General features: G+C 43.3%; 1 protein-coding gene across 1 annotated transcript; it reads left to right on the top strand.

Moving 5' to 3' along the window:
* The first annotated feature begins 1,114 nt into the window (after nt 1-1,114).
* On the top strand, nt 1,115-23,066 carry YWHAQ (tyrosine 3-monooxygenase/tryptophan 5-monooxygenase activation protein theta). The gene is made up of 6 exons (XM_063150822.1): nt 1,115-1,240; nt 2,246-2,624; nt 17,918-18,041; nt 20,396-20,559; nt 20,886-20,981; nt 21,997-23,066. The coding sequence occupies exons 2-6, from the start codon at nt 2,331-2,333 to the stop codon at nt 22,054-22,056; spliced, it is 738 nt and encodes a 245-aa protein (XP_063006892.1). The 5' UTR covers nt 1,115-1,240; nt 2,246-2,330; the 3' UTR covers nt 22,057-23,066.
* Nucleotides 23,067-24,854: the final 1,788 nt, after the last annotated feature.

Genomic DNA, 24,854 nt, shown 5'->3' with positions numbered 1-24,854 from the left:
GGTGATGCTGAAAACAAAGGTGAGAAATCTCATCACTTGACGCACAGACCTGGTACTGCTCAGACACTGGAGAGCCTGACCTCGCCTGAGCCCTGATTCACCAGATGCACTTGACCTGATTTTGTACGGCAAGACCAACAACACAAACCCACCGTGTCCTTAGCACACCCTCTGAGGCTCGGGCAGCGTGAGTGCACACAAGCCATGCATCTACTCAGCCAAGGTTTTGGACATACCTATGGCCATAGGTGCCTCACCTTTATCCTTTATCCAGCCACGGGTGGGTAACTCGCTACTATTGCACGTCATAGCATGTTCTGACCTCTAAAGAATTAAGGTGAAATGAAAAGGATGGAAACAAGCAATTATACTGATCGCTGCTTATGGGAAATGCTGCCTGTACCCGCGTGTGGCTCCGGGAACACGCACTCGGGAAGGCGAAGCCTCTCACTGCCTGTACCAGACCCGGCCAGCCCCGGCACCGGGCGGCGGCAGCGCCCGGACTTCGCCCGGCCCGCTCCGGAAGGGCCGCCCGGCCGCTCCCGGCCGTGCCGTGCCGCGCCCGAGCCGCCGCAGGGCCGCCCGGGCAGGGCCGGGCTCGCCGCCCGCTCCTGCGGGAGCTCCCGCCCGCCGGCGCTGCGGGGAGCAGCGGCCCGAGGGCGCGGCCGCCCGCGGGCGGAACAACAGCCGCCGTGCTGCGGGCCCGGGCACCGCCTCGCCCCCCCGTTCCCGCCCCGCTGCCGCCACGGGCACCGCCTCGGCCGGGCCCTTCCACAGGGAGCCCCGGGCCCCGCTCCCGCCGTCGCCTCCATCCCCGGTCCCGGTCCCGGTCCCGGGCGCCGGGCGGGGGGGAACAGGCAAGGGCGGGGGGGGAAAGGGGGGGGTTGTAGCGGCGTCACCATGGCGACAGTGACGTCACCCCACCCTGGATCTCATTGGAGGAAACCCCGTGGCCCCAGCCGCAGCCCACGGGCCCAGTCGAGCTCGCGCCCTGCCCGCGCTGGCCCCCGCGGCGGCGCGCTCCTCTCCGATTGGCCGGCAGTGCGCGGGGGGGCGGGGCCGGGCGCGCAGGCCGAGCCGCTATTGGCCGCGTGGGCGCGGGCCGCGCAGCGGGTCGGTGCGCGCGCCAACGCCCTTCAGCGCTGGCTCGGCCGAGACGGGAGCGGTTCTTTCTCTCCGCCACAGCCCCGAGCGCGGCACCGACCGGGTGCGGCCCGGCCCCACAGCCCGGCGGACCCAGGTGAGCGCGGGGCCGCGGCCGGCGGCGGGATGGGCCCCGCTCCGCTTGCCTCCTCCCGCCGCGTCCTCCATTTTGTGATCGCGGCGTGGAGAGCTCGGCGGCCCCGGGGAGCGGGAGGTGCATCCAGCGCCGCCATTTCGCACCCGCCGCCGCTTCCTCTTCCCGCCCCGTCGCCGCGGGGACTCCGCCGGCCTCCCCCGCGCCCCTCGCCGTCCCACGAGACGCGGCCGCTGAGCCCGAGACCGCACCCGCTGCCGTGTGCCGGGAGCTGCCGCGCTCCCCGCCGGCAGCCCGGGGCCCCCGCCGCGCCGAGGTCCGGATCGGCGGCCGCCGGGGCAGACGGGAGGCCGGGTCCGCCGCGCCCCGCCGCGGGGAGGAGAAGCGCCCGGGGCCCCCTTCCCGGCCTCGCGGCCCCGGCCTCGCTCGCCCCCAGGGAGGCGGGTCCTGGAGGGGTTTAACCCCTGCTGCGTTCGCCGGCGCCGAGTTTGCCTTGCCGCTTTTATTATGTATTTTTCCCGCCAGTCCCGGCATTCATGCCCGCCTGCCTCCGGCGCTCGCCCGCAGGGCTGCTAGCACACGGAGGCAGGGATTTGGGCGAGGGCCCTGGGCAGGGTGGTAACCAGGAATCATTCCACAGTCCCTGTTAGAGGGCATATTAATATGCTCACGTAGGGCACGAAGGAAAAGCGGGGTGATGACTTTTTTCTGATGGAAAAGCAGCAATTTCCACTGCTTGGGCGGCTGGCTGCCGTCCGAGTGTGACTTCTCCGCCTGGGTTTTAGGTCGTGGTTTCCCGAGGGGTGGACCCTTGGGACGAGTCCCCGTAGCCTTGCGTGGAAGGGCAGGGTGTTGCAGTCCGCCTCTCCAGGAGGAGCACCTGGAGATGGGGAAGGGAAGGCAAGGCTCACAGTAATTCTCGTTTTTTGCTGGGTTGCAGTGGGTGCTGTAGGGTCGTGTTCGGTGGTGTTTATCTTGGCATCATGGTTGCTGTCTTCTTTCTGTCAGGTTTTGAGGTGCATTCTCGTGTTGGTAGTGTGACATCTCCAGCTTCTTCTGCTACTGCCCTGCTCTTGTCCCACTGCCAGCCACCATGGATAAGACCGAGTTGATCCAGAAAGCCAAGCTGGCTGAGCAGGCCGAGCGCTACGATGACATGGCCACCTGCATGAAGGCAGTGACGGAGCAAGGGGCCGAGCTGTCCAACGAGGAGCGCAACCTGCTCTCCGTGGCCTACAAGAACGTGGTGGGGGGGCGGCGCTCGGCCTGGAGGGTCATCTCCAGCATCGAGCAGAAGACAGACACCAGTGACAAGAAGATGCAGCTTATCAAGGACTATCGGGAGAAGGTGGAGTCTGAGCTCAGGTCCATCTGCACCACGGTGCTGGTAAGTGGGGACTTTGTTTTTTCTTATATTTTGTTGAAGGTTAAGAAATGCAGTATTTAAGTGTGCTGCTGTACTGGGGAAGCATTGGGAGCTCGGTTGGGGTATGTAATGCAGTTTTGTGCTGGGGTAGGTGAGGTCAGTACCATAACTTCTGCAACCCTTACATGGGTCACCGTGATGAGGAGGATCAGCTGCACTATGCTGTTGGCCCTATATGTGTAGAGGTATTTGAGATACTCAGTTTTGGGTGTCTGTGAGGTACATTTTTGGGTGGAGTGATCCATATGTAGTATTTAACCACGTAGTTGCAGAGATACAGAGAATTTAGCCTCTGCTGTGGTTAGTAAACCTGTTACTAAGATAAGCTGGAAATGTGCAAACCCCTTTATTGAGCTCAGATAATAACTTGCTACAAACATTGAAACAATGTGTGCATTTTGTTTACTTCCTCATGAAGAACAGTACTCTGAAGGGGTCTTCAAGAGACATTTTGAGGAATGTTATAAATTTGACTTTACAAACTTGGACATCTGCATTGAAGGGGGAAAGTGACCTGTAGAAATTCCTTGTTAAATGCAAGCTGACTTCTCAGGGTATCTTTGAGATGAGTTTGCAGTAATGATGGAGCAATGTGAAGCTAAGGTGTAAAGATTGGAATGACACCCTAAGCATGCATCAGGCACAGAAGTACATTTCTGTGGAAGCAGCAGAATTCCAGATGCTATTGATAGGAAAACTGTAGTGGGAGCTCAAGAGATGTGTGTCAGCAGTGTGGAGACTGCTGGACCCACTTCTCCATGACCAGGGAATTGTATCTGCAGGAAACTGCATGTGCATAATGCAGTAGTAATTCGTGGCAGATCATCTTCAGTGGTTGATTTCCTCCTCGTAGTTACTTTTTTTTTTTGGTGTCTAGTATTGCTAATGTGAGACCAGGAGGAAGCAAGTCTATAAGGAAATAGACAATTTTGAGGTAAATTTGTTCCAGATTTGCTTAGGAGATGTGAATTTAAAGGTGACTAGTCTGGAAGTAACTGATTTTTCTTCTTGATTAAGTGTTCTGACTCATGTATAAGGGAATGCTTCTTTGGATTGTGCTGAAAACACCTGTATGCTTCCTTGTATGCTGCCACCTAGGTTTGTTCTTTCTTTCTAAATCAAAGTGAGTTGTCTTGAAAATAATTTTCATGTTTATTAGCTTTATGAATCATTTAATTCCTTAGCACATTCAGGAGCCCATGCCTTCCACAAGAGCAAAATTGTTTCTCCAGTTACAGGTGTATTGAAATTGTGAAACTTTCCCCTTTGTGAAAATGATAGGACTTCTGTAGGATTCCTGCTTCCTGTGACAGAAGTTTCACTAGAACCCTGTGTGATAAGTGCCAGCATTTGTGTCACTCTTCTTTCTCTACTCAGTGCCTCACTTCAGAACTCATTGCTTAGGACCTCCATGTAAAGCTCACTCTTCAGACTTCTTAATCTCCCTTTGTCCTTTTACCAAATCTAGTGCCTTGGAGAAGGTGATGCATAAGATCTTTTATTATCCAGTTCTGGGCCCCTCACTTTAGGAGGGACATCGAGTTATTTGAGCGTGTCCAGAGGAGGGCAACGAGATTAATAAGGGGCTTGGAGCACAAGCCATATGAAGAACGACTGAGGGAGCTGGGGTTGTTCAGCCTGGAGAAAAGGAGACTCAGGGGCAACCTCATCGCTCTCTACAACTTCCTGAAGGGTGGCTGTGGTGAGCTGGGGGTCGGCCTCTTTCTCCGGGCGACAACGGACAGAACAAGAGGACACAGTCTCAAGCTGCGTCAAGCGAGATGTAAGTTAGAATTAAGAAGGAAATATTTCACAGAAAGAGTGGTCAGATACTGGAATCATTTACCCAGTGAGGTGGTAGAGTCGTCATTCCTTGAAGAATTCAAAAAAAGACTGGATGTGGCACTTGCTGCCATGATCTAGTTGAACAGTTAGAACATCAGCTGGACTTGATGATCTTATAGGTCTCTTCCAGTCTTGAACTTCTGTGATTCTGTGATCTCATACTGGCTGTACCATTTTGGCAAGGAGCTTGTGTTTCCATGGGGAGAGGCAGTGATCCCCTTCACAGGTGTCCCTCCTGAAGTTACTGCACCCCATGTGATGGCGGCCAGCAGGATTCTGGTAGCCGTGCTAGCACAGCCCTGCAGTGCAGGGAGAGCAAGCTCTTCCTGTGCTGGATGATTTTTTCACTGCACTCCAGTCATTCTCTGTTCTCAGCAGCGGCCTGTTGGCAGCTCTCCCCTTCCGCCCTGCGAGGCTGCAGGAAGTAGTGAAGACCAAAAGCCGCAGCTGAGCGTGCTTTTCCTGTCCTGACCTGCTGCAGAGATGTGCCTTCCTTTGGTGGGAGGTGTTGGCTGTCTACTGCAAGCCTTCCTTTTTTATTCTGCCTTTGAGGGCCATGTGCAGTTCTGTTCTCTTGGTTGCCTCCCTTTCCTGTCCATGTACCACTCCTATGATCCGTGAGTCAGCATGTGAGAGGCTGGAATTCGGGAGGAGCGGGCGGTACAAAGCATGGCTTTCCTAAAGCTGAGCCACACCATGGGTTTGGCTCCTCCTTTGAATGATAATTGCTTCTGTACTAGTACTATGGTAACAGCTTGTGGCTTTTTCACATCTCTTCAGCTGAATCTCAGAGATGCTTTTTTAATTCCAGGAAGGCAGCTAAACTGTAACAACTGCTGGCAAGTAGTATGGAAAGGTTGCTTGTCATCTGGAGTATTTGGATTTAGCAGGGGTGGGTGTGTTGGGTGGAGTGTGACTGCTGTTAGTCATACTACTAACAGTTTTTTCAAAAGGGTTTTTTTAAACTACTGGTGTGGCATATTTCTAAATCTTCATGTATAAGTACTTGTTCTAGTATTAAAAATGCTGCTAATTTTTTTATTAAAATGGCAGGAACATGGAATCTGTAATTACTTTTTTTCCTGCAAAAAAATGCCCCAAGCCAGTTAAGTAGGCATTGTTTCAGGTCATGGTTTGATAAAGTACTTAAATTTAATCACCACTAGAATACAAACATTCAGAATTACGTTGAGATATCTGTATATAGATATATACATAAAAATAAAGCTTTTACTGATTATTTAACTGCCTATCTTGCAAGTAGGCATGATCTGAATGCTTTTTAGCTGTTAATTTTATGACTGGTCTTTCAGATGAGAGTAGCTCTTTAATAGAGAAATGGTATGGTTGTCAAACAACTTGCATAAATGTTTTATTTGAAAGGTACACTAGGAGGTTTTGCTGAACTCCCTGTATTGATTGACTAAGTGGTAATGTAGAGAGTTAATGTTGAATCATCCTTATGACTCATAGCTAGAACTGTTCTTGAAACTTTCTTCTCCTTGGCTAAAGAAACAGGTTAGCAACTCAATTTTTTTCAAGATAAAGTTACACTATGTTGATTCATATACTCTGAGCACAAAGTTCATGTTTCTTTCTCTTGACCCGAGTTATTTCAAGACAGGTACTAGATAATGTACAAGGGGTGGATGCAGCAGCAACTTTCCTGTAATTAGTGAAATGATGTAGGGAACTTTGAAGATGGAACACACAGTATAAGATCTGCTTAATTTTATGCACACTTCACTGTTCAGTGACAGTAGTTTTTTTTAAAAAGTTAACTTCTGAATTAGAACCTTTCTGGGAAAGTAGATTAAGCTGGTGGGTTTCCTGAAAGCCTTGGTCGTTTTGCATGGCTATGACTTGTGTTGCATTCAGGCTTCTTTGTTCTGTAGAGAGCAGTAATGTGAAGGCAGGAAAACAGCAGCCCTTGCCTGGGAGCATTCTCCACTTACAGCTTGAGGGTTTTTGTTCCTGTTTGTGTTCAGTTTCTAGGTCCCGATGTGTTGGAGCTCTTCGTGGAGTAACAGAGATAAGATTTGGTAACTACTTGCCCACAGTTCTAATTTTGATGAATATGCAAAGTCATTAGGGCTTGAAAACAATTGTCTTGATTGTTGCTTCTTCTGTCTCTAGCTGAAGTGTTAAAGTGTTTGTTAAATATTCTTAGAAAATTGTGTGTAGAAGTTACATACCTGAGGCTTTTTTCTCAACATCAGTTTTCACAGTGTCCTCTGGAAACGTTTTTACATTGTATTGTGTCAGGCCCGTGTTGGTTTGTTTCTCTAGAAATGAGCAATGCCATTGTGAACTGAGAAGTGAAGGAGCAGTCACATTACTTGTGCTCTTGGTTCTTTTTGCCACCCTGTGGCAGTGCCTGCAATGAAGGAGTTTGGAGCTATAGGTGTGTATTGTCTGTATTTTTACTGTCTTAAGGCTGGTGGGATGCTTTGATCTTCTGAGATTTTACTGGTAATTGTTGAAAGTGTGTATTGCTGTGTTGCTCTTGCCAGCTCCCCTTTCCTTCCTTCCTCCCTCCCTCCTCCCCGAGGTTGCAATGTTGTTGCTGCTGCTTCACATACTTAAGAAACAATAAAAGCGAATGAAAATGAGTAAAAAAACCTGTCCACTTCTGATAATTACCCATTTTATAGATCTAGTTCTAAAGTTAGTCACTTAAAATGAGTAGAACAAAAATCCCCATGCTAGAAGGTGATGTTTAGAGCAGTTTGTTTCAACAGCACAAGTTAAGAGATCCATTGAAAGTGAAGTCGGCATTTTCATGCAGCAGCAAATAGATTCCTCATATCAGCTAAAATGTCTGATGTCTGATGATGAATAACTTTGACCATAGCCCTATTTCTTCCCTACTGTTACTTTTGGCCTACAGAAAAATGAAATCTTTGTGGGTTTTTTTGCACATGTAGAAATTTGTCATATTCAGTAGGTATCAGCTTCATGATGCTGTCTAAACAATTGCCAAAATTTCATAGCTTGTGAATTCTGTCTCTGTGTTGCTATTGTCAGGGTTTGTACAGAAATGTACGTGGTATAGAGGTGAAACCCATAAATAAAAGGGTATTACATACAGTCTTTTGATACAGGAAACCATGTAGGATGCAGTTTTATTTTGAAGGTCAGGCATGCTAATCACTTAATATTGCATTTGGACTTGAGTTAGTTGTCCTAGTTGTGGTTGGGACAGGGTTGCAAGTACACTTTTAACCTCTAAAGTTAAAGGAACTACTATTCTTAAGTGACTGACTAAAGGGAAAGGCTACTTCATAAAAGTTAGGTTGGGAATGTTACTTCTTGGGAAGTCCAGAATTGTGGAGTGAATGTGAATTGAATGAGTAGTTTGGAATAAATAATATTTTTTGTGAAAAGTAATTTGTGGAGAGAGAGATGATTTGTATTCTTAGTGCAACCTCTAGCAACCATCAACACATTTGTGGTAAGCATTGTGGAACTTAATAGTTTAATTTTTTTCAGTGTAATATGCTTGAAACTTAGATCTGACCTTGACTTATTCATAGTTTTACCTTCTCTGTCATCTTTCAATAGAATCTGCTGCTGGAATCTTCACTCTTGTGCAAAGGAAATTTAATCATTTCTGAAAAGGGACTGATTGTTGCAGAAACAAAGCCTAGAGTGCACTGAGGTTCTTGAACAGAGAGTCCAGCTGAGAATAGTTCAAGGAATTCTGTTGGAGCTGCAGCCTCCATCCCATGCAGTCATTGCTTGCTGCTCCCTCCCTTACATCTGAATGCTGTCTAGAATTACTAAATTTCTTGGAGGACATTTATGGCTTTGGTGGCCTTGAGAAAGTAGGATGTGCTCACTAGGTGGAACTGGACAACAAAACCAAAAATTCTGTTTTTCTGCTAATGCAGTGAAGCTTTTAACAGATTTTGTAAATCACTGTCATGCTTACCTGCTAGACAGTTGTCTCTCAGGCACTTCTGTTATCTTGGATTCTAATGTGATGAGGGGCCTTTCTGAAGAAAAACACAGAAGCCTGGATGTGAGACAGAGAGAGCTTGATGGGGAAAGAACACACTTGAGTTTGAAGGTTATTCCACTTGATTTCTTTGACATTATGCCATTTGGGGTCGTTTAGTACAGTATTAAAGGAGTAGATTGTATAGTTTCTGTACAGGCACTGCAGCTTGGTATTCTGGTTTCAGCAGTGGGAGGATGCCTGATTTTCAGAGGAAGGTAGCAAAGAAAACAGCAGAGGAAGGGCTGGTAAAAGTGCATGGATATACTTTGGTAGGTGAAGGTGCATGCTTCATTAATCAATGTTTTCATATTTAGCTTTATGCTCTTGGCCTTTGAGACTGAGGGGCCAGGTGCTTTCTTACTGCCAATGAACTTGAAGCCAATTTTGTCACAAAAATAAGGTAAGTAAGAACTGTTCTTGAGCTCAGCATTTGTGATGCTCAGTATAGCTCCACCAAGTTTATTGGAGGGATATATCCAAGTTCCTCCTCATCCTTTCTGCAGCCCAGGAAGCTGGAACCAACATGAGAACACTTGAGCTGTGCATACTGAGGATTTGTAAGCTTGTTATTTGCTAACCCATCCTGTATATCTGAATATATAACAGTGCCCAGTTTGTGTGAGCTGAGCACTTAGGAGAGGCACCAAAACAATTTGAGTGCTGAGTTTCACATCTTGTAGTCTGTGCACCCACCAAAACATCAGGTGTCAAGGTCTAAGAACTGGAAGCCCTGAATTAGCTATGATTTTGCTTGTACCTGTCTCTAAATTTGGTAAGTAATCATGAGTTTGATGTAGCAGTTTGTAATATTGATAAGGGTTTATTATTTGCTCCATTGCTCTTTATTCTCTCCTTTGATTTATATGATCCATTCACTGAAGTAGCCTGATACATGAGTAGTGTTCAGCTCTGAACACAGAAGAATTTGCATTTGCTTTAATAATAGCTTTTCTAAATACACCATATATATTCTTACCTGCCTGACAGCCACATCATTCCTGGACAGAACTTCTTCAGGAAGTTGTTGTAGGTTGTCTCATTTGGGGAATAACAAATTATTGGCACGCTCCCAATCACAGTCCCAATAGATTGAGTAAAATAATACATTGCTGGGTTTCCTTCAGGATAAAGTTGGATGATGCAAAAGGCTCTTCCAAGCTACACTATGCAGTGGGAAGAAAGTGCATCTGTTGTGTTGCCATTTTGAGTTTCAGTGATCCCAAGCCTCTGATCAAGAGCTCCCAAAGAGACATGAGAACTAAAGCAAGTCAAAATTAGTGCTTTGTGTAAGGGCAATGTACCTTAAGACCACATAACTCTCACGTGCTGTTGTTCCTCTTAAATGCTGTTAGTCTAGCTACACCTTGGCCAGTCATTTAATCTTACCTTTAGGCTTCTGTAGCTGCAGAGCATAAAGTGCTTTTAAATGAAAATTTAGACTTTTTTATTTGATTCCGTGATACTACTCAATGTTGTGAATGGATGCTGAAAGATGCTTTTAGATGGCCAGGATTCTGAAGGGAAGAATTTGGTGTCTAAAATTTGTGTTTGCTAAGAAGGGAAGAGCACTTGGAAGTATTTTGAGGAATTAGAAATATGTAAAACGCAGTCGTGGAAGAATGTTAGAATCAATCTGAGATAAATATGTCAGATACCAAGGAATTTTTCCTGAAAGCTTTTGGCTGTGTTGTATGGCCATTAATTCATCAAAAATTTATAATTTTTGAAAAGAGGAATGACTTCTTTTTTAATAGTCATTTTTACATTAGATGGAGGGAAACTGGAAAACTTTAGGGTCTTCCATAAAAACTTAAATAGTTCTCTGACTTTGACTGTATTGTTCATCTTGTCTGAAAAATCTGTAGAAAGGAGAACTTGTATTTCCATACATTTCTAGTTCCTGGCTTCCATTGTTCTCTGGGGACCACAGAACTTTCTGACTTGGGGAGAAGTATAAGCAGTGAGTGTAAATTCTAGATTAAATTAATCTCAACCCCAGGTGGGAATAGTGTGGGCAGACGTGCTGCAGCTCAGGTTTTCAGTGCATTTGTTAAGTGAGATTCCAGATACTTCATTCAGGGCCAATCCTAGGTATTGGCTGCCAGTTCTTAAAACTATATAGACAAAGACATGGAACCAAATGGAAGAGATGAATTAGGTCACCCTCTCTGTTTTCATGTCAGGTACATTTGTCTCTGCTTTCAGTAGTGCTTTGTCAGGTCATCTTAAGGCCATGCCATTACTGGAAAGGTACACACATATTTTCCTCAATACATAAACTGAAACACTGTTAGTCTGGAGAGGTCTGTATGAAAATCACTTGATGCTCTCCCAAAAGGAGTTGATGCATAGAGCTTGAATCCTGAAGGATGAAGAACTCAGTTCTGCTGAATTACAGTGTTGAAAGTAAAGTGATCTTACTGTTGCAGCACGGGACTCTCCCTTTCCTGTCAAGAAAACAACTGCTGAACGTTAAAAAACACCTAGGTTTCAGTGAGTCATACTGTGGACTTTGGAATGACTGATTTTACTTAAAATAGTCAAGAAGTCTTAAATACTGCTCTGCTAGACGATTAAAACAGGCAGTCATTTGTGAGTAGAAGCCTTATTGAAAGGTCTGAGCCCACACCAATCATCTGTGCTGTCAGAGACTCTGGAATATTTGATGTGTTTAAATTCACATTTAAGTTATATTAGGTGATTACATTGGTCTGAGCTGCCTCACCAATGTTAGCTTTGCTTTTTGACTGCAATTGGGATGGAAACCATTTCTATCTAGGCTGCTTCTAGAGCTTTTTGTTTCATATTGGATCTGAATGGACCATCAGAAATACTTGGGACAGAATAATTCTTTCAAATACTTTGCATGCTGCAGCCCTGAATTCATGCAGCCTCAGGCACTCATGGTGTTCCTGTGAGATGCAGGCTGCTCATCTAGATGGGACTCTGATGTTGGATCCATGTTTCAGGGTGGTGAGGTAACTTGCTAGAAGTGTTGACATGCACTCTGTGCCTTGTGTATTATTTTTAGGAACCTTGTCTCAAAATAGGTTTATTTTGAAACAGTTTCTTCACTTGCATGTGACTTTTTGGTTCTGTGGGGTTTGGCCAATTAGTGTATGGTACAACATTAAGTAATCAGTTAGTTGCTGTTACCAGGTAACATCTGTGCTCCTGGAGGCTGTGCTCTTTCATAAACAAAACAACCCAAAAGCACTTAGAGCTCAGAATAGAGAACATTCAGTGTCAGTTCAGAAAACAAAGAAACATCTAGGAAACAGCAATGGAACTCAGTCTAGTTCCTGTAAAACCTGTGAAAAATTGGTACTCTGTGGAATGGCAGCACCTCCTCTGCTGGCAGGTCTGAGAACACTTGGACAGTTGAGCTGCTGAGCAGAAGTTCAACTTGGTTTCTTTTTTCTTCTTTCTTTTTTCCCATATAATTAAACTTTTTCATTATACAGTAAGGAGGAATATAATTTCTTTGATTTTATAAGCATTGATATTTACTAGTTTGTTCTTTGTCAAAAAATTACTACTATAAGATTTGGGGTTTTTTCTAGATGCTTTTTGTGTCATAGGAGTTCAAGCCAGGTGAAGGACATTGTTTTAAATTACTAAAACCTATAATGCCAGTTACTTCACACAATGTGTTAGGATGTTCACTTTTAAAAATAGCCTTTAAAATTACATTCCCAGAAGATGGAGATGGTGCTGAAATAAGGTATTTTAAACATCTTGAAGTAAGATACGTGGACTTAAGGCTCAAGAGTATTGCTGAAACAGAATGACTTGAAAAAATCAAACTTTATCCAACATAGACTTCATTCAGAAAGTTTTGTGCCAGCCATTTAGAGCATCAGCACACTTCTCCTTGCTAAATACCATGCAGTAGCTTAACTTATGGGACAAACTTTTTGAGAGCATTGCTGTTTCTGATGGTTGCTTTTACATAGATTTTTTTCCTTTTAGTGGAACAAAATTAAACCACTCAGTGAGGAATGCAAATGACAATGTATATCTGTCTTTTAATAGCATAACATTAAATAACTTGGTGCTGGTGTTGTGACCCAGACATGTCACAGGTGTTGACATCTGAGTCATGGTGGCATTGTAAATGTTTTGGGTTACTTGAGTTTACCACATTGAGAACTTCTGTCTGTACCTAAGCACATGCTGTCTTTAATGTCCTTTGAAAATTGGCCTCAAACTAGTTGTGATGAGCAGATAATCTCTGGAGCTGACCTGGTTCACCTTTATCCTCTGGTATTGAATGGCTAAGTGTGAAGAATATGTCCACTAGTTAGTGGTATTGGAATATATGAGGAGACTTGCACTCATGTACTTGCTACTCTTAATGAAGTCTAAGTGGCACAACTGCTGAAGGAAGCTAAAAGGTCAGTTAGATATTCAAGATGGTTTTTTTCCAAATTCATCTTTGCTGTTGAGATTTTTTATTGCTGGATATGTGGGAAGAGAGAACAGCACAGACCAGATAGCAGTGGTATTTTTGTGCCACTTGAACCTACCCTGTAGTTAAACTGTATAGAAAGTATTTAGTGTACACTATGGCTGAACCTAGTGTCTCAATCAGTCTTGCCTTTTAAAATAGACTTAGGTGAGGAGAAAGTGGGACTTCTGTTATGATGTCAGCTTTTTCAAGGAGGTGTTGCCCTGAAAAGAGAAAACAGGAAGCATGTGTGGAGTGGGGCTGGAACACGAATTGCAGGGGATGTGTGCCAGTGCATTGTAAGGAGAGGTTGGCTGGATGCACACACCACAAATAATTATTTTAAGGAGCTCTGTCTTCAGGGAGCTGCTTTGTCTGTGTCTGACATACCTTCAGGTAAAGGTATGCCTGACATTCCTTCAGAGCTTGCTTTTCATAAAGCTGAAAAAATGAGGAAGCTGTGAGAGCAGTTGGACTTAGTGTTTCTGGCTCAGGTGAATTGCAGAGGTCAGTGAGTTCCACATGCTCAACCCCTGAGCCTACTTAAACAGAAGGGCAAAGGGACTGAGAGGGTACTTACCTCATTGGGAAAGAGCAAGAGTACAGTGGAGAAGGATCCAAAAAGGCAGTTGAAATGTAAGTTTCGTTTGCATGTAGAGGAATACGTTTGCCAATGGAGAGAAAAAGGCAAAAGCCACAGCTTTTAGGGGAAGAGGTATTCAGCTGCCAGGCTCCCAGCCTGCTCCCCATGGTTCTTGAGGCAGCTGCAGACCTGTTCCAGGGAGCATCAGCCCTTTGTTGCTGGCATCTCTATAGCAGATAAATAAACCTTCCTTTCATGGGAGGGGAAAAGAATATCATATGTGAGAATATGATGCTGTTAGGATGACAAGAGTATTTGCACACTGTGAAGGTGGAAATAAACTGAGATGGATGAGCAACGCTTAGGAGAAGAGGAGTGGGAAATCTTGTCACGCTCTAGGAGGACCAGCACACCACTTGAACGAAATATGGCAGTGTGGGGGAGGCAGCAGCACCAACCACAGCCTGTCACACTGCAAACCCATTGTAATGCAGCTGCAGTGGGACACAAAGGGTCTGCTCTGAGGATAGAGCTTTGATTCCTGCATCTTCATACTGCTCCTGCTCCTGAGGCGCCCCCATCAGAGCAGATCAGCAGCCTGGGCGTTGTGTGGCTTTCATGCAGCTTCTGAGGCATGTTTTGTGGTGCAGGGCACATCATTGCTGGTTTTTCAAGGCTTGCTTTAGAAGGTGATGGGAAGAGCTGCAATTCTTAAGTGATGGTGGCAGCTGTATTTTAATACATGAAAGGGATGGGCACATTGACTGTGTGTGAGCATGGATGGAGTCTGTTGTATTGCCTTACTTCATCTCAGAATCACACCTCTGGCAGTGCTTGTCTCTGCCTAGGTAAAATCACAAAAATTTTGATGTTCTCTGTGGTCTGCTTCATTGCTTTGCCTGCCTGTAGCCATTTTACTTAATATCAGCTGATGTTGAAAATAAGGATTCTTGGCTAATTTCTCTCTGCTAGAAAGGTAAAAATGTCCAGGTGAGGAAAGATGAGAGAAGAGATGCAGGAAATTGTGAGTTTTCCTGCTATTACTAACTCACAGCAGTGTAAAGCAAATAACTTGGCTTACTGTGCTGTGTGCTCTCACTACTCCACCAACATTTTGTTTCTGAGAGGGAGGGTAAGATGCCTTCTGAGAAGTTATGATAATCCTGAGATGAATGGCTCATGAAGTACAGCAAATAAATTATTGATTTGAAAGATTAACATCTGGCCTGAAAAATAATCAGCTTCACTCAAAGTCTGTTTGGATTCTGTTCTATCCTACGTGATTCAGAAATGAGATCTTGTTCCATTTAAGGCTATTAAAAAAAACAAAACTGAGTATGCAAAGTGCAGAAGGAGAATGTTCCACCCCAGCTGAAGGAAAAGGCACAGGTCTGTTCCCCACTTGTGTTATGGAAGGATTAGGAGGCCCTTAAGATGAACTGGGAGTGAGAGCTGCTGGGCTGCTGAGCTTCTCTGCCTGAGAAGTGCCTAGGAAATAACCCACTCTTTGCTGTCTGAAAAACTGCAGCTCATTCTCTGCATCACTTTTGTCTCTAAGTTTCTCTGAAGTTTGGACAGAGCCACTGGTTATCAGATGTGCTTAACAAAGGCAGCATTTTAGGGATGCACTGGCACACAGGCCACAGTGCTGCTTGCTTGTGGAGGGCTAGCACAGCAAAATCCTTTCATATTCCCAGAAAAAATGGGCCTACCCCATCTGGGGGGAGGAAAAAGTGGGCACTGATGCCCTAGGGAGTGTAGCTTTCAGATTTGGCTTAAATTTGCCACGCTAAAGCTTTCCTGTAAGCATTCTTTAGTGTGCATTAGGTTCCAGGGGTTAAGTATTTTTCAGCCATAACCAAGCCAGATCAGCTCTAGAGCTAGAGCTGCCTCTTCTACAAAAAGACAAAATTTTGTAATAAAATGGGTAATACTTTTTGTGTGCTAAGTATACAGGAAATTTCTGTGTTTTGGAAAGCATAAAAGAAAAATGCCTGATTGTTCCTTGTTGATGTAGTTGTAGCATCTTGAAAGTTGTATTTCAGTATTTGAAAAATGAAACTAAGATAGTTTTGCAGAATTCCTTATTTAAAATGCTATATAGTATCTTCACTGCTTGTGTGGTCAGTGCTCCTTGGACTGTGGCACAGCTCATCTGAGCACACGGATAGGTCACATCTCTGCTACTTAATGTAGTCCCAACCATATGATGGCTTTTGGAGGCTGGTGGTTACTCTTCAAACATCGTGGAAACCTTTCTAAACCACAGGTGTACTATGTGTCACATGTCATCATTCTGGGCAGTTTCTTGGAAAATCAAACTCAAATTTTAGACTTGATGTTACCACATTGTTGTCTCAGACTGAAACTGATTTGTGCAGTGTTGCATTTCTATGGCTGACACGGACATTGTCATAGGAGAAAAGCAGTAGGAAAACATTGAACCAAAATGTGAAGTTCTTTTCTTTGCAGAAATTTGTCAAGTGGGAATAACTCATTCTAGTATGGAATGATTCATGCACAATAACAATATTAATACAATGTTGTATTACTCAGCTGCCTACTACATTTTAACTCTTGTTTTGAAACAGCCCTAAGATTTTGCTGCTTTTTCCATAACACCAGTGAGCTGCACTGTTCTATATGCTTGCTCAAGCCCCTGTATGCTTGGCTGTGTTAAACTGTTACACAGATTCCTCACTTATGCCTTTGCCAAATAGCCAGTGTCTAGGCTTTGGCAGTGGTTTTATAAAAGCCTTACAGAAACTCCTAAAAGCATCTGTCTTTGATTTGGTAGGTGCAAGGGTGTGTCAGGCTTGGTATCATCTTCCCTTCTGCTGCCTTCCCTAGAGTGGTATCAAGGGCAGGTATGACTGTGTTCTTGCCTTCCTGCCTTGGTGGGGATCTCTGAGGCAGCCTGTCTGGGCACTGCAGTGTTACATCCATGGGACACACACAGTTTGGCTGCAAAAATGCTTTTTTAACCCAATTGGAAGTGCCCTTCTACAAGTGTCAGTTTAAAATAGTTGCCAAAACATCAAATGGACTTGGATTGAGTAAACACTTTGAACGGGACTGCTCTGCTTCTATTGATCCTTAAAGGAAGTAATAATAGCATGGTGGTGTGCACAGGGAGTAGGTTTGTGTCTAAAATTAGCTTGTTTTGATTATAGTGCTCTAGTAGTCAGTTGAATTGCAAAGGATTTTTGTGCAGAAAGCTAACAGTTCTGTGACTATTTCCTTTGTAGCTGCTTCATGTATTTGGATACATGGTCCTAACATGTAACAAAAAATACATGTAACAAAAATCTTAACTAGCAGCTGCAAGCTTTGTGGACACTTTCTGCTCCTTTTTTGACCTATTTACTTTCCAAACAAGTAAATGCAGATCTTTATCACTTAGATTCCTACTGTGAAGTTTCTCTGAATACTGCAGGGTTTCCTTGAGTGTATCTGAACTCACTTGCATCTTTTGTCAACTCTGGAGAGCATGGGTGGTTGTAGTAATGAGTTGGGTAAAATCTCTGGAGTTCAGGGGCAAGGTCAGCCAGAAGCTGCTCTGCTGCTTGTCAGTTCTCTGAGCTACCCTGTTCTCTAGGGGAAAGTCCTGTACCTCTTCTCTCCTTTCTTCACCCCTGTCTTAGTATGACTTACAGCCTTGGAGAGAGACTTACCTTCTCTTTCTGGAGGCTTGCAAACCTTTCCTTGTCCTTCTGGTATCAGGTAGGGGAGCTGTGGACGAGGGGAGTGATGTTTGCAGCAGCTCACGGTGTGCTGGAGAGCGCTGTGTAGCTCTTTCCATTCTGGGAATAGCAAGGTGGATATGAGGGTGCCTCCCTGCTGAGCTACAGGCAGGTGTTCCTTTAGAGCCTTGTGAAGAGCTGGTGCAGTTTGGTGAGGTTGGCTGCTGACTGAATGGGTTTGAATCCTTGACTCCATGTGGTAGGTGGGCTGGAGATTGCTTATCACAAGTCTAATAAACAGAATTGATGGAAAAAAAAGTAGCTTTGAAACTTTGTGTCGTGTTTTGCTTTTCCAGTAAAAGCTTACTCATTTAAATGTTTTTGAAATGAGAAATGTATATCCTGAAACTAAGCTTGGTCCTGAAACTGTACATCAGTAAACCTTTCCTTGTTACTTGCAGTCTGATAGGCCAGTTGTCTGTTCATCTTAATGGTTGTGTGCCAGCTCAGTTTGTTGGAATAAGTGTGCATCTATTCTAATTCTAAATGTGCCCTAGAACTCCATTTACCCTTGTAGCAAATGTTTGAGTCCATCCAAACTGGATGAACTCGAATCTGGGAGAGAAGTAGATTGAACTTAGTTGCAGTGGTGTTTGCAATGTGTCAATGTGTGTTTTGTTGTTGTTTCAGGAGCTCTTGGACAAATATTTAATAGCCAATGCAACTAATCCAGAGAGCAAGGTATTCTACCTGAAGATGAAGGGAGACTACTTCCGATACCTTGCTGAGGTTGCCTGTGGTGATGACAGAAAACGTAAGTACCTTGGGTCTTTCCCAGCTCTGCTCTGTGGGTGAGGGGCCAGGAAATGAAATACACAGACTCCAAATTCACATCAGTTAGCTGTGTTTCAGTCAGAAATCTCCAATTTTCATACAGACTGAGAGCAAAATCTGACTAGACCTTTAAGTGTGCCAGGGATTTTAGCTGATGTTCTGTCATCTACCCTAAATTCCTGAAGAGTTGTTCCATAATGCTTACTCAAATCTTCTGTAGCAATGTAGGTGAAGGTATGATAATATATTTAATGTTGCTTGTTTGTAGTTCTTTACTAAAAGTTGGCTCGGGAGAGTAAACAAATCTCTGTAACATTTTGTGCTCCATGGTAGAGTCCTGTTGGTCTTCAAATTTTAATGATTTCACTGTGAAACAGACTTCATTGTAGTCACCTATGTTTATAAAGAACCCACAAAATTACTAGGTTTTTACTCTAGCAAGTGTGAGCTGTACTCTAAAATGATTGATTTTCATGGGAATTTTAGTTTGCCCTTTTGGATTCAGCAGGAAAAGCCTGGAAACTGCCACTTGATGCTGGGCATCTTGAGACTGTAGACCTTTCCTAGGAATTAGAACAGGTGCATGGGTAGTTGTAAGTACCTCGGGAACCTCTTCTGGGGAAGATTTTAACTCTGTTTTGAGCAGATGTATTGAATTAATTATTAAAACTGTCTTGCAAGATGCTCAGATAGTGTTGTGATGTTAAAAACTCTTGGTGTGGCATAAGCTAGTGATCTGTCTCTACATAACAGACCAAAATTAGTGGTGCAGTAATGCTGTGACACCAGGGAGAGGGACTGCTGGAACCCCTGGATGCTGTGGTGTCCCCTGGGGTTGGGTGTGGCAGGATCTGTCCTTGTTGGCTGCCTGAAACCGATGGCAGTGCATGTGAGAGGCTGGGCTGGTTGTCCCTTCAGTAAAGGCTTTGTTAGTCTGCCTCTATTGTAGGAGCATTCACATTGAAAGATGAAAATATAGAGAATGGAGTAAAAATCTTTGCATTAATGTGTTGCATTCAGAAATTCTTAACCCTTAATTTGTTTCAAGTGTCAGCAGCAAATCCATGGGTAGCAGAGAAAACTTGCCTTTGGCTTTCCCAAGGATCATCTGATTTATACTTTGTCTCAAGCAACAGCTACAAATCTGGGCTTGTCCAAGCATAGAAATACCGGCTCCTGTTTGCTAAAATGTCTGCAGTTAAATGCCACACATGCTGATAGGGGATACAGTGCAGGAGAGGTTGATTGATACAGCCTTGTTAGCAGATCCTGCTGGGGTTTAGCTCTGAAGTTACAGTTTCTGTGTCACCATGTGGACTTTTCTGCTTAACTTCTTACAGACTTCAAGACTTTAAGCTTTTCTGATGTTCCACCTCAAAAACATCTGCTTATTTTCTCAGCTTCAAATATATTTTATGTGCTTACAAGCTAATTTATCTCCTGGATTTGCTAGCCTTTTGCCTTCTTTCACCTGTTCTCAACAAATGGATAGTCCTTTGGTACTCATTACGTGTAAATACTGTCTGTCTTGGTTCTTTTCAATACTTATTATATTTTACTTACCAAGTTCTTTTACCAGCATTTGCTGGAGCAGTACCAGTACTAGCTAGCTCCCTCACAGAGTATTTTGAGCTCTGGCAATGACCTTTTTTTTTCTCCATGCTGCAGCATGTTTAGGGCAGCTGTTGGCCCTTTTGTTGTCTATCAGAAGTGAATCTGGAATAGATTATAGGTAGCACTCCCAAAGTACTCTCTGACCTGATAACCTCTTTTCTTTGTGGTGTTTGTCCCAGTTATTCTGGGCACAACATTGTGGCTTTTAAACTTGACCTGTCTACATGCAGATTTTGGAGGCAAACCTTCAGTTTTTCAGGAAAATGCTGTACATGCCTTCCAAACTTCCTCAAGGAATTGAGCCTTCTTTACTCTGCACACATAACTCACATGAACATGTCCATCCTGAGAAAGGAATGAAGTATGAGTTCTGTAGAAAAAGTAATGAACAAATATTTCCCCACCCCCAAAGTATCAAAGGCCACTGAAGACTGAAGTAGTCTTGAATGCTTGTGTTTACTAAGTTCTGTGTATTTAGTGTGTTTATTCTCTTGAATAATACCTTTGCTCTGTAGTAGCTCAATTTGCTCCTTGTGCTTTGTCAGTGTGGCAGCTGTACTTAACATGGGTGTACAATCGTTACTTTGATTAAAGTAAGTGCACTGTTTTCCTAAGAACAGGCTTATATGCAGTCTCCTACAAATGGAGTGATCTAGGCAGGAATATCTGTAAAAAAATTTAAGCCAACCCAAAACCACTTTGTTTGTCATTCTTTTACAGAAACAATAGAAAACTCACAGGGAGCTTATCAGGAGGCATTTGATATCAGCAAGAAGGAGATGCAGCCAACACATCCAATTCGCTTGGGTCTAGCTCTTAACTTCTCTGTATTTTATTATGAGATTCTCAACAATCCTGAGCTTGCCTGCACACTGGCAAAGACGGTAAGGAACTTTTTTTTTCCAGTTTGCCTGCAGGGAAAGTAGAAGAGAGTTTATGCTTAAAACTATGAATTTTAAAGTTTCTGGTTTCCTAGCTCATATTGTAGGTGGGATTGAAGGGGTACAAGCAGGCTGTATTTACAATGTGACTTAAATTTTCAGCAGCATGGGAAGCTTTTATTATGTCCGTAGTATGGTTTTGTTTCAAGTAGAGCAGGTCATTTAACATCTGATGTTGCCTTTTTTTTTTAAGCTACCTTTTCTGATAGGTTTAGCTTCTGTTTAATGATCAGTTAATAGAAAGGCTAAAGATGATTTAATTGTTCCAGGCGTTTGATGAGGCAATTGCAGAACTTGATACACTGAACGAAGACTCATACAAAGACAGTACTCTCATCATGCAGTTGCTTAGAGACAACCTAACAGTAAGTTGCTTTTTTATGTATTATCTGGTTCTTCAGGTGTTTGCTTAGACTGAATTTGTTATGGAAAAAAATCTTTACTTTCCTCTCACACACAGCACAGCACTGACTTGGGCTGTTTGCCTATGATACCTTTTCAGAACTTAGTTTGAATGTTGTGTAAGTTGATGTCCGACTCCATGCTGTGTAATCTGGAATAGCAGCCTGGATAGCTCACATTCTTCCTGGTGTGATGGCCTTTATGGTAGAGGGGAGAAGGGGCATTTAGCCCAACCTAATATATTAAGATAGGACAAGGAATTAAAAAAGGTCATCTGTGACCTATCAGGGAATTTTACTCAAACTTTTTTGATGACTACCTCAAAACAAAGTTTCTCCTGGTGTACATCCAGTGTAGCTTGCTTTACTTGTTGTCCTGATTTTCATTCAAAAGCTCTGAAATTTCAGTGTACTAAGAATAAAATCAGTTTGTTTGAGTATGTTATTATAACGATGAACCATTTAAGAAACTGCTTTATGGAACAACTAAATTGTATTAAAATATGCAGCTATGGCAGTTTTTCAGGGAATATCCTCTCTGAATAATTACTGTGTTTAAAATTATGACAACATTGTTAGCAGAGTGAAGTGCTTAGTTTCAATAACCAAAGTGGCAATCTGCACTTGCAGGATTCAGCCTGCTGTGTTTGAAATGGAAGTTGCCCTTGGAGCTGCTGTTGAGGCTGTTGAATGGCCTGGGATCAATGGCACAGCTCACTGTTAGGCACAAGAGCTGGAGCCATTGAGAGCATGTGTGCTGTGCCTGAGGGGAAAAGCTCCTTGTGCCCTGTGCATGAGGAGCTCTGTCCAGTTACCTCTGCCTCAGCAAGTGCTGGCAGCCAGGGCTGTGCAGTGCACTCGTACTCTGTGGGCATCCTTAAGTCTAATTCATTACCTTTTCCTCACATTCAGTAGTTGTCTCTTTTTGGAATTCAAGCTGCACTTCTGAAAGCTGACACTGTTCTTCTTTTCTTTCTAGTTATGGACATCAGACAGTGCAGGAGAAGAATGTGATGCTGCAGAAGGTGCAGAAAACTAAACTGCACGTGGGGCGTCATTCTCCCTTTCCTTCTCAAAAAACCTTTTTACACGTCTCCATTCCTTATAGCTCCACTTGGATTTCCTATAGCAAAGAAAACCCATCCATGTGTATGGAAATCAATTTATAGTCTTTTCACACTGCAGCTTTGGGAAAACTCCATTCCTTGATTTGTGTTTGTCCTGGCCTTCCTGGTGTGCGGTTACTGCTGTAGAAAAGTATTAATAGCTTCATTTCATATAAACATGAGTAACTTCCAAACACTTATGTAGCGGACTAAAGTGTACCTGGTATTTAAAAACAAATCTGAACCAGTTCCTGCCAGTTGACTGTGTTTTGTATTACAGTAAGATATGAAAATGTAGTTAATTGCAACTAAAGAGTGTTCCACATAGCATTTAATTCTCCACATTCCCTTCTTATTCTGCAGGGTTTCCTTTCCATAATTGACTTTCACATGCTACTGTGTATCTGTTTCAGTAGGAATATGGAAGTTTTGGGCCAGATCAAGTTGAGCATTTAAAGTTTGGAAAACCACAAATTGAGTTGCTTCCCGTATCATGTAATACAGAAGCTTGTGTGTTCAAAACCAGGGGCTTCTCTTAATCTTCAGTTGCTGCTGTTTCAGTTGATATCCCTTCCCAATAAAAGTTCACTTACACTCCTGCCTTTGTAGTTCTGGTATTCACTTTACTATGTATTAGAAGCAGCATGTTACTGCTGGAGTACAGGCAGTGCTTTTTGGCAGACTAAAGTGCATGTCATTTCTTAATACACTGGAATGGGAAAACCAATTGAAGTTCACATGTCCAAGTATAAAATTTAGTACTTTTCCATGCAGGTTTGTGCACATGTGAGAAGGTGTCAAGTTTGTCCAGTGATTGTTAGAGAGTTTGGACCACTATTGTGTGTTGCTAATCATTGATTGTAGTCCCAAAAAAGCCTTGTGAAAATGTTATGCCCTCTGTAACAGCAAAGTAACATTAAATAAAATTACATTTTATAAACCACCTACTGTTGACTTGTAACAATTCCATATAATAACTTAAGGGCTGAACTTAAAAAGTAAGTATCTTGTGCTGGAAATGTCTTTCTCAAATTTATTGCATACTTCTTAAAAGTCTGCTTTTAAAGAAACTTGTTTTAAAAAAATACCCTGGATAACTTTTCATAGTTAATCTGACATGTGGACTTCTTAAGAACTAAATTTACTAGAGGAAATGGATTCACCTTAGTAGTGAACTAAGAAAAGATAGCCAATTTCTTGATACTCTTTCATGGCTTGCAAATATTCTCATCTAAATGATGCATTTTTTTGTAATCTATTGGAGTTCTCTGCTGTGTTCCTTTGTGTTTTTCCTGATGGATCTCATTACGGTGTTCCAGCTACATTTTTAGTAATGCAGAGACTTTGTTGTGCTCTAGAATGTTAGTTTGTGTGCTGCTACATCATGATCTGCTTTCTCTTGTTCTTAGACTACATTTAGTGTTACTGTTTTCCCTCATTTTTGGGGCTTTTTGTAACAATGTGTTGCTCTCCTTTTTTCTTTTCCCCCTGGATCCCTTAAGAATTTTTTCCCTAAATCTCTACCTCTTACTTTCCCATGTTGGTGGGTTTTTGAAAATATTTAACTCTTGTTAGTGTTGTGGCTGGACAAGAAATCACATTGCAAAAAAGGATATATATTACTACTCCTTGAAGGCTTCTGGTGGTATATCTTCCACCTTCCATGTTTTTATTCATTGAGTGTGCACAATGAGTGTTTCTACAATAAAACTGTTCAGATTCTGTGCTTCAATTGACATGCTAAAAAATTGTATAAATTCAATTTTCTTCATGCAGTCACTTTGAATTGCTGTCAAAGTATTGTGTGGCAGGACTCTACATAGTAAACTCATATGCTTCTTAATCGGTGTTTCGGTTTCGTAATTTCCCCTCCCCACACATTTCTTACTGATCCTTTATTTGTTTCATAAAGGTTTTAGCTCCTAAGTGCTGCCATTCTCTAGTAAGGCTATTTGGGTCCTACCTGTAACAGTCAGCTTTATCTGCTCATTTTTTGCTTTCTTTGCTGTCTTCTGGCTGCTGTCTTGGCTTGCACTGCATTGTCAGCTAACACTGTTCTCTTGTTTCCTTTCTTTTGCACCTTGTTGAGAGAGTTGTCAGTTGTCCTTACAGGAACAGCAGCTGGGCCTTGTGTCTACATTCTAGCTTAATTTATTAAATGTGCTTTCTGATTTTTATCAAGCTGGGCAAATGCTAGACTCTCTCTTGTTGCTTGCATCTGTGTTTTACATGAAAAAAAGTCTTGACACTACAGCATCGGCTTTAAATTTTAAATAATAATGAATACGGCAGCCTCTCTCATTGTTACTTCCAAAATTTGGCCAAGTATTTGCATTGTTTTGGAGGAGAGAGGAAATGAAACGTGTAGGGGAATGGGATGATGCCACAAATACAAGGGATGGATTGTAATTCCCCAAATGACTTTGCTGAGTCTTTCCCTCCCAGGTAAACCTGGGCAATAAATGATCATATGTAGGTAAAGGGCAGACTGTGATCTATTCCAGACATTATTGGAAGCATACAGACTTGAGATTGCCGTGGTACAGCTGAAATGCCAGACTTGTGTCCCAAGGGCTGAGTGCCCTGTTGGTGTGAGGGTGGCTACATGACACGGCTGCTGAAAGCTGCAGCAATGACAGCTTGGCCAGCGTTCAGCTGTGTGAAATGCCAGAGTGGGAAGGGTGAAATGTTAGTACCAGCTTTGGGTTACTGCCACGATGTTTTCTGCTCC

Source organism: Melospiza melodia, chromosome 3 (assembly GCF_035770615.1).
Source record: "Melospiza melodia melodia isolate bMelMel2 chromosome 3, bMelMel2.pri, whole genome shotgun sequence".
NCBI classification, from domain to species: domain Eukaryota; kingdom Metazoa; phylum Chordata; class Aves; order Passeriformes; family Passerellidae; genus Melospiza; species Melospiza melodia.
Note: the sequence above shows the minus strand (reverse complement) of the source record. Positions and strands in the feature narration are given on the sequence as shown.

Bases quoted from the DNA above. Each gene is read 5' to 3' on its own strand.
- YWHAQ (XM_063150822.1), top strand. From the start codon at position 2,331: ATGGATAAGACCGAGTTGATCCAGAAAGCCAAGCTGGCTGAGCAGGCC. The intron at 2,625-17,917 runs GTAAGTGGGGAC...TTGTTGTTTCAG, and splicing joins CCATCTGCACCACGGTGCTG to GAGCTCTTGGACAAATATTT. The intron at 20,560-20,885 runs GTAAGGAACTTT...TAATTGTTCCAG, and splicing joins CCTGCACACTGGCAAAGACG to GCGTTTGATGAGGCAATTGC.